Below are 9,992 nucleotides of genomic sequence, written 5' to 3' on the forward strand. Positions count from 1 at the left end.
CTTGAAAACAAAATGATTTTTTATATCTTACTTATTTTAAAAGTACTTTTAATAAAATTTAAATTATTTAAATTAAAAAAAAATGATTTTTAAAAAAATATTTAACTTTTAATTTTTATTTTATTTTTAAAATTCCAAAAAAAAAACGTTTTTGATTTTTATTGTGACCTCTTTTTTTAAAAAACAAACATCCAAACAGATTTTATAATACAATTAAAAAAAAAATCTTTTGACTAAAGAAAACCATCCAGCTTTAGTAGACACCATATATCTTTTTTAATGTTTAAAAACACAACTGAATAGACTGATTTACATGCAGCCTTAATACTAAGTTTGAGATCCTCAAGTAACTTTTCAAGTACCGATGGAAATTTTTGTGTCGGCAATTTCGGCCAGCATTAATTGAATTGTGCTAACCGTGTTTTTGACAATAAATATGGCTGCTTGATGCTGTTAAAATGTTTTTTCAGGAAAAGCGAGTCCTAATGTTCGTTTTGTCATGTTATGATGATAAAATTATTATTCAGTTACAATATATTTGTTATTTCTAGTTAAAATGTAATAAAAATTACTCATTCTGAATGAAAATTACAATGTCACTTTAGATAAACTAGCCTGTAAGCTATCTGCGTTTTGACAATTAAACTGTCATCAGAAGGCACGATTGCACTACCCCTCGAATCAGCACCCGACTAATGACACGCTCTTAGAAATTGATATTGTAAAACAGAAAGCAAACAATATCGATTTAAAATTGACCCCACGCAACGATAGTTGCTGCTATTAGAATTCATGCATGAAAACACGTGCAAATAGGAGGATCTCCCAAAGTCTCATTTTTTGTTACAAGTACAATTAATTTTAATTGATTCTCAATCAATTATCTATTTTAAGGGGCAACACAAGGAAATGGAATACAAACATGGTGTATCCAAACCTTGACAATGCAGTCATTTGTTAGCAGCTGCTCAGGTCTTCCCGATTCCATTTGCTATATAATAATGTAGGTATGCATCAACAACCACCAAAAATACCAATCTACCTGTTTGTTCATCGATGCCTGAGTATCTCTACCTGCATGAGGATGCAGAAGTAAATGAATAACAAAAAAAATTAAGTCTTATATTATTCTGTCCGAATACAGCAAAACAACTAATTCACTCCGATCTTTCCCAAAGTATATGAATCATATAAAGTTACTCATTTTTATTGGAAAATTATACCTGCATTTTGTATATGGTGCCCTCTATACATATCAATATACTTAAAGTTTTCCCATATCAAATAGCAAAATTGTTTTTGTCCAAAATAAAGAATAAATATCAAAGATAACTAATCAACATATAACACGCAGACATTTGCTTGCTTTAAAAACCTGATCCTGCCAATTCTGTAACCACTTACATCATTGTAATGAATTGGAAAAAAAATCAACAGTTATCCGCGCAAACTTTTCCTTGATTTAGAAACCAAAAAAAAATACGTAAAAATGAACATAATATTGAACTACAGCATTTTCCAAAGTTTTCACGTCATTCTCTATCATGACTTGAGTCAACAACCTATTCAATCCATTTATTGCTAATCGATTTTATTTTATTTTTATTTACAGAACAGGGACAAAATGCAAGATCGGAATGTTAGCATCTAATAATGCAAATTCAAAACCAAAGAAGTATAAGTGCATAATCTTTCGTGCAGAGAAGCATACCTCTTTGACTCAGTAGTTCTTTTGGTGACGGAGATACCACCCTTTCCATCTTTCACATTGCTTTTCTTAGTTCTGGAGCGTTGAGCTCCTACAATCGGTGGACACTTTTTAATATAAAATAGAATCATTCAATCAGACTCGCAAAAGGTGTGTTCACACTAACCTCTCGTCTTAACCCTGGGTGATTGGACTTCGATATCCCCTTGTTCCGATTCTGTCAACTGACTTGAAGCACCAGAATATTCTTCGGACACAAGTTTGGATTTTGATTTACCATTAGAAGGCAACGTTGTCTCTTCACTGCGTGCATCAATTACTTCACCGTCTGTTTCATCTGCAAAAAACTCAAGACAATCAGCAAAAACAGTTAACCAAAACATTCTCAAGAAGCTCATTCAAAGCAAGAAGCTATATGACAGAAAAAATCGCACTTTTTCTGAACGAACAATTGCTTATCCAGTAAAATCATATAAGAATATATTTATTCATAATTTGTTGAATTACTCTGAGGGAAATGCCACAAAGTCAATACAGCAAAAAGGAAGGGTAAAAAAAAATATCAATTACGTGCTAGAGTGGCTTGGACTCATCGTTTTGAACCTTGGATAGGATAGGATAGAAAGTGCTTGGTGAAACAGTAACTATTTTCATTGAAGTTTTTTCTTAGTTTGTAAAGTCAGCACCATAGCCAAATACATACTAGATAATAATAGCAGCGTACCAAGACACAGCATTCCTTCCCTTATCTATTCCAGTTTTTCCAGTTAGTCAAATATCATAATATTATACTAAAACAAAACAAATCAAATTAGAAGTGGTAAAAGTGTAAAATAGAAACAGGTAAAAGCAGAATCAGGAGAGAAGATATTCCAAGTGGCAATTGTCAAAGTGGAAATCGAGACTTTAAATATCTAAAATGCACTCATGGGCAATGACTACTATTACTGACAATGTAATAATATAGGGTCATTAGAAGAGAGCGGAAAGTAGAAACCCTGAACATTTTTAAAAAAAAAAGTTAACCTGAAGCAGTATTAGATTCTGAATAATCTTCAGAATTTGTAGCCACGGTAAAACCTTCCCTGCAGCCAATCTTCTGTTGATGGATTTGGGCATTTCGAGCCGTAACTTCTTGTTCCTTTTTTTCCATGTGGAACTTATTCAGCTTATCCTCAAACTCCTCAATGCAAGACTTCATTTCAAGTTTTGCGAACTTCTTGCCCTAATTTCAATTTAAATTAGACAAGAAAAAGCCTCAGCCATTTTTACAGAAAGTACGCAGGAGCAAACAAAAACATCATTTTCTTGGTTAGTATGTTCCTGAAATGATCCATAACATCATTACCTTGGTTAGTATGTTCCTGAAATGATCCATAACAGAATCCTCTGACAAGACATGTTCATATGTCTTAAATAAATCTATGAGTTTTTTCATCCCTCTTTCAGTAAATGATAGCTGAGAGAGACAATAAGATATATATTCCCATTGTCTGACATCTGCAGAGAGATAAAGCCACAATTGCTCACTATGAACAGTAAACTAAAAGAAATTAATTTCTCTTGGTTTTGTAATTGATTACAAAGCCCATTGCAATTACAAGGAGAAAAAGGAAGGACAGGTTCTATAAAAACTTATGATATAGCTCATTAGCTAATCAAACGTGAAACCGGAAACTGTTAGGCGCATCCTATCCCCCATTAAAAACTGAAAAGCATTTTACCAGAGTAGTCTGACTCTTATCATTTATAAGATATGCAAAATGTTCATTGTGTACGAGCACAAAACTATGAAAGGAGAAAAATGTAGCTTAGTCTCAGAATCTTATGATTGGGCTCACTTAGAAAGCGATCAACTAGATTAAAGGACATGCTGACCAGGAAAAAAAAAAACATGGAAGTAATATTATAAATACTGGTCGCGTTCTGAAACGAACAAAAGCAACGAGTGTCTATGACTTGAAAAAATATAAACGAAGGAAAGAGAAGAAGCAAATATTCAAAACCTTTATATATGTCCAACAGATGCCAGGTCGATCAGAATTTCAAGAAAACCTAATGATAGTGGTTCTTGATCTGAAAAAATTGCTATTTATTGGAATAACATACCTTCAAGTATACTATCTCATTGAATACTAGTTTAGACACTTTTTGACACAAACTTGTGCAAATGTTTGTTTAATGGCGGACAAGCTACAGCAGGGAACTGCTTATAAAGAGTATTTAAAAAATTTCAAAGGGTAAAAGAAGATACCTGTAACACCACTAAACCGATTACATAGCTTTTCCACAAGAGCTTCCATTTGTCTGTCCTGGAGTACTTAAAGAAACTAATGTCAGGATGGCAATCAGAATATATATAGACCAATTTCAACATTGTGAACTAACATATACCTTCTTGATGGAAGCAATTAAAAATTGCATGATGTTACAGAAAGAATCTTTGCTCAGATTCTGCTTGGATAATTTGCTAAGTATATCCGGAAGCAAATTATATATTGGATTGTTTCCTGTTATCATGACCAGAAGAGTATATATTAAACAACTTCCTACCATTAAAAATGTCATCGAGAATAAGAGCAGATATTTTTCTACAAAAGAGAAAATTATTAGTAAGAACCTTTCTTGGAAAGTTCAAGAAAAAATAACTTAGCCAGATTTGAAATTCTCTCATCTTCATCTTCTAATCTTACAGCCATTTCATTAATGTACCCTTTCACCTGATCAATAAATTATTGCATCAGTGTCAAACCACTGCAAAATTGAAAAAGAAATAACAACTTTAGTGACCTCTACCTTCATCATGTCATTTAGTATGAGATGTGAAAGCACCAAAACAGCATTCTTCCTTACAGATACACAAGGATCTTGTAGGCGGGCATACATGTTTTCGGTCCATGGTTCTAGAAGGTTGGGAAACCGTACTGATAAATCTCCCAGTGCAATAGTGCAATTAGAACGGACAATTTCTGAATGTGCACTTTCCACAACTGTGAAGAGGAGCTGGAGATTTTCATCACTGAAAGCAATTCACTTAGACCACTATTTTCATTTCATTATAAGGAATGGATAAGAAGGAACATGAATGAGGGATATGAGGTAAAGATTTAACAAGGAACTCACCAAAAATCTGCATCAATAATCATCAATCGACACAAAGCAAGCATTGCAGATGCCTGTAACTCTGGATACTGAACAAATGGAAGAATTAATGCCATTTTATCAAGCAAATAATTAATAAATTGCGGAAACATAAAGAAAAAAAAGAAAAGTTTGTCCTTTATAATGTTATAAAACTTTATGCGAGACAATAATTAACATTTGAAATTATACTCTTTTCAACATTTCGATATTAACTGCTGGTTTCCATATATAGGCATTTACAAAAAAATTACCAAATTATGAATAGAAAATTGCAAGACAGCTTAGGATTAGGGAAGGATATCAAGGCAATCACCTTCAGCATTAGTCCAAAATTTCTACAAAGCTTTGACAAAAAGGTGGCACAGATACCAACCAAATTCTTTACATTTGAACCGCCAGAAATTATTTCTTTTTCTGCTTTTTCAAACAAAGCATCAAGTGCGGCATCCTCAGAGGCAGCAAATCCTAACTCTGCATTTATATCATTATCCTGCAACACATTAATAGGACAAAGTTATAAAGATTTGAAAGCAAATGATCAAGATATTTTTCTGACGACTGACAGTTCAAGCTATCAAGGATGCACAACAGTAATAAAAGCAATGCTTGCACCTTCTGTGTACCAGTTGATGCAGTGCCATTACTGTCTATACTCTGATTCTCAATGTCCTTTTTCTCTTTCGTAAGCTTTTGCTTCTGAATTTTACGGGCACAGGATTCAATATATACAAGTTGATTCATGGCAATATGACTTATGACAAACAAACATCTGCTAAGTTTTGCTACTTGAACGGTGATAGGCATGCAGCCATTACTAGCATCAATGTCACTCTGCAAATTACCACCACCGTCATTGAAAACAGAACTGAGAGATTTCTTTATCATATCAGCTGCTATGGTTTCTGGAGTAGGGTGAACAGCGTACATGGCAGCTATTGCTTTGTCAGCAGCAGCATACCAAATATTCGCTGGAAGCCAAAAACCAGTGATTAAACTTTCGAGAATACCAAATATTCGAACACTATTATTAGTCAACAATTTTTTCTTGTCATCATCGGACAGTCTCTCGATAGCAAGACATGCTGTCCTAGCTAGCAAAGGATCAACTTTAGACCAACGACCAAACCCAATATCAATGATGTCCTGTAAATGTGAGCCAAGCACACCAGTTAATGTCTTCGCGACCATGCAAAGGACAGATAAAGCACCACGGCTTTGCTCTGCAGTGGTTCCACCAACATTGAAGCAAAAGAAATCCCATAATGCTGATATCTGCAATAGCAAAGACATGACGAGGAAATCAAATCAATGATGAGAAACAAATTTGATACACTTGCAGCTAGAATTTTTTATGATGTTCCATTCTAATTCTAATCCCATAAAAGCTCAATATCAGCATTAACAATACAAGTCCTACTTCCCATTGTAAAACATGTTCTTATCTAAGGGCAGTGTTTATCACCAAATGACATGCAAACGGGAAAATATAAGCCGAGTCCCAAATGATATTTAAATTTGTGCACGTGGATATAAAACTGAAAAGTAAACATAGAGCCTTCTTTCCACAAAACATTTAACGATTATAAAATATTTTAAAGAACTCCGAAAAAATAACTGAACCTTTACAGCATGGATTGATATTTGATATTTGAAATAACTAAGATGTAGAGTTGCTAATCAGTTGTGTTTGCACAAATGTAGACCAAACACTTTGCATAAATGATACCGCAGTACATAAATCTTGTTCTTAGCCTGAAAAAGGTCATATTTCTTGGGTATAATATATTATCCTGAAGTCAAATCTAGAGGAGTTCAAATAATTTATGCAGCATACTACTCAAGACAATACATGAAAACATACTGTGCTGGAAGATATATCACCCTTAGAGACCAGGGCGCCAACTATAAACTCAAGAGCTGCCAGATCTCCTATGTTGGAATCAGTTGCAAGAGTCAAGAGATTCTTGGCAGTTTCGATTGGAGTTTTCGTGATGTATATTGTATGGAAAGCGTTCTCCACTGCTTCATAGATGGATTTGTCATGGGAAAATACCTAAAACCGAGAGCATATCGCAGAGAGAAAGAATTAATTTTAGAAAAATCAAGGATTACAAAGAAAGAGTAGACAGCCCATAACACATTGAAGAAACAATCAAATAAAACTTGAATATCCTTGTTTCACAATATAAAAAACAAAGGCTTACCAGTGGTAACATCTTTCGGAGACATTCCTCTGAGCCATCGATTAGAAACTGTTTGCACCTCATCAATAATAGAATTGTGTTTTCAACGTCAGTAGCAGAAGAAGAAGCCATCAATTGTAAAAGTGTTGGCATTGTGGCCCCTATGCATTTAGAGAACCTCAATCCGGCCTCAAGCGATGCAACCAAGGCCCTAGTCTGCTCCAAGTTCCCAACATCTGGCACACTATTGTTCTGCAAAGGGATCGCATCTTCTGTCTGGGTCATGCAAGTATCAGTTAAACTGTCTTGCTGCTCTTTTGCAACATTTTCAAAATTTAAATCCTCAACTTCACCATCACCATTAAAATTATCAGAATCAGATGGTAAATCATCCGCTGAACATTCTGAAGGCTCAAGCCCTTTTAACTTCTTTTTGTACTGATCTAAGGTTGCTTCAAATGAAGCTATTCGAAGCTGTGGACCAAATGGGTTGTGCTGCAGCATCATGATTAACAGATTTAAAGCAGATTTTCTTACCATTGCACTCTTGTCCTCCAATCTTCCAGCAGCAACTTCTGCAACCTCATTCCACAGACCAATTGAAATAGAGTGTTCTTCACATAATTCAGCCCATACCTGAAGAACTCGACTTCTTGTATAAGCCGAAACATCTCTACAACGCTCAAGCAAAATTTCCAACATAGCTTGCTTGGTACGCAAGCGAATGGATTTAGAACTCACTTCACCATCAACATCCTTAAATGCCTTCGCTATTAGCTTCCCCAGAACACCAACAAGAGCATTTCTAATCTTATAGGACTCTCCACCAAAGTGAGGAACAAGAATCCCAATGTTTGTGGAAATCAACTTTGGAAGGCGATCAGCAAGCTCTACTAGAAAACGCCCCACATTTTCAGCACCAACAGTGTCCTTCACATAATCTTTCGGACTCGTCCTTCCAATCTCCCTAACAAGGGAGGTGGCCAGGCTTCCATCTCCATACTTCTTCTCAGCACCAGCCACTGCATCAGCCATGTGGGTCACAACAAAATCATATTTGTGAATTAGGTGTATTATGGACGCACACGATTGTGCCGTGTAACGGTACTTGGTAGAGCACGCTCCAATTATACGACAGAGAGCATCTTTTGCATCGGAATCTTTTAAGAATGCGGCATTCTCAAACATAGAGAATGCATTTCTACAAACAAGTAAATGCCAAATTAGAAAAAGTCTCAACTCAACCCCTACTATTTTACCAAACTGAAAATAAAAAAGACACACAGAATCACTCACTTTGTAATGAATGATAGATAACTTTCATCAAGTTCCGCTGAACCGAAAAGCAATTCAAGGTTGATCTCCAATGAGTTAGCAATCAGATTAAGTATACGAGCTCTCTGTGCCTCCCAATTCCACGAATTCACAGCTTGTTTCTTCCTTGAACTTGCTACTACCACCTGAAACCCTAGTTATGAGATAGAGCAATACAACATGCCCCTAACCCTAACTAAACCGAGTTTTCTTACTCTACGCTATCCCCAGTTGAATTTCATAATATGTAAAATATTTAAATTCCCTAACTCTAGAGAGTTTTATAGTACCAGAGTGCCTTCTTTTAAAAAATAAAAAATAAAATTCATTTTCAATGGTTGATATTTTGCCATAAGGTTTGGTGAACCCTGAAAGCACTATTCATACATACATAAAGGAGGAGGTAATGTTTAGCGTAGATAAAACCATACAACCAAATGAAACCATAGTGTTTTTAATCTTCTTCTTTTTTTCCATCTTTTTACTAGAATTAGTTCAATTTAAAAAAAAAAAATAAAAAATCATGCTCTGCCTCATTTAAACGAACCTAGTGCTATAAAGCTCTGGCTCGTCGTGTGTATAGTACAGAGAGAGAAATGGAAGTACCTTGGAGGAGTGATTGGAGTGTTCGGCAAGAACAATTTGAAGGAGGAAGAAGGTGTATATCTTAAAAGAGTTACGATGAGAAGCGACACGATCCAGAACAGGAATATCCTCATCGTGTGAATTGGAAACCCTGGAAAGCGAATCGACATTAGGTAGAAGCACACTGAGATTGGAACGAAGACTTTCGACGAGGTTCAATTTACAAGAATCCGGGAGACTTGCGTAACCGCGAATCAAGGAGTAGACGCGATCGAAAACATCTTGATCCTCAACGCACAAGAGTTCTTTATCGGAGAGATCGAACGACACATCTGTTCGTTGTTCACAACCAAAAGATTTGATGTGTGATTGATTGGAAGATATAAAATATGCTGCGAATTGTTAATAAAAACAAGAGTTAGATATTATTATTTATTATTTATTACCTTTGACGAACTCTTCAAGTTGGGAGGAGCGAAAGGAAGAGATGTTGAGAGAGTTGTGGACGTAGAGACGGTTATCTTGGTGTTCTTCTTCGAGGTCTTGAAGAGTTCGAGGGAAGACGAAATGAGGAGCCATAGAGAGAGAGAGGGAGAGAGAGGCTTTTCTCTTCTCTTTTCTTCGCTTGACTCTGTGTGTGCCGTTTACCTCTGAATTTCAAATGAAACTGAAAGTGGATAAAAGCGGGAATAGCATGTCCTGAGTTTCATTTAAAGGTTTTTTTTTTTTTTTTGGTGGTATATATTTAAAGTATTTTTTAATTTATTTTAAATTGTTCAATATTTTTAGATTTTTTATTAAAAAAATGTTTAGTGGTTTCTTGTTTCTTACTTTTGAAAAAATAACAAAGATTCGTTCTGTTAATTCATTTGTGGTGATTTGAAAATTTTAAAAACAAATTTTAAATAATAAGAACATTTAGTTACGTTTTTTTGTTAATGAAAAAATTATAAAAATATATATATATATATATATATATATATATATATATATATATATATATCAAACTATTAATTACACAAATATTTAACTTGTACTACCTGTTAAATACAACTATC

At 34.7% G+C, this 9,992-nt stretch overlaps 1 protein-coding gene across 1 annotated transcript; it reads right to left on the reverse strand.

Annotated features, from left to right (window-relative positions):
- Positions 1-1,044: 1,044 nt before the first annotated feature.
- On the reverse strand, positions 1,045-9,513 carry LOC133304804 (condensin-1 complex subunit CAP-D2). The gene is made up of 17 exons (XM_061504865.1): positions 9,381-9,513; positions 8,956-9,266; positions 8,332-8,495; positions 7,057-8,236; positions 6,714-6,905; positions 5,465-6,124; positions 5,166-5,342; positions 4,832-4,899; positions 4,505-4,727; positions 4,329-4,428; positions 4,103-4,218; positions 3,963-4,020; positions 3,057-3,208; positions 2,735-2,933; positions 1,875-2,045; positions 1,712-1,799; positions 1,045-1,074 (listed from the first exon to the last, which is right to left on the reverse strand). Exons 1-17 carry the CDS (start codon positions 9,511-9,513, stop codon positions 1,071-1,073), a joined length of 3,996 nt encoding a protein of 1,331 aa, XP_061360849.1. The 3' UTR covers positions 1,045-1,070.
- Positions 9,514-9,992: the final 479 nt, after the last annotated feature.

Source organism: Gastrolobium bilobum, unplaced genomic scaffold (genome assembly GCF_033153095.1).
Source record: "Gastrolobium bilobum isolate Gb01-03AN ecotype WA unplaced genomic scaffold, APGP_CSIRO_Gbil_v1 utg5099, whole genome shotgun sequence".
NCBI lineage: Eukaryota > Viridiplantae > Streptophyta > Magnoliopsida > Fabales > Fabaceae > Gastrolobium > Gastrolobium bilobum.

Excerpts from the sequence above, each read along its gene's own strand:
- LOC133304804 (XM_061504865.1), bottom strand. The coding sequence starts at position 9,513 with ATGGCTCCTCATTTCGTCTTCCCTCGAACTCTTCAAGACCTCGAAGAA. Across the intron at positions 6,906-7,056 it reads TCCGAAAGATGTTACCACTG|GTATTTTCCCATGACAAATC; the intron begins GTAAGCCTTTGT and ends TCTCGGTTTTAG. Across the intron at positions 2,934-3,056 it reads TCAGGAACATACTAACCAAG|GGCAAGAAGTTCGCAAAACT; the intron begins GTAATGATGTTA and ends AATTGAAATTAG.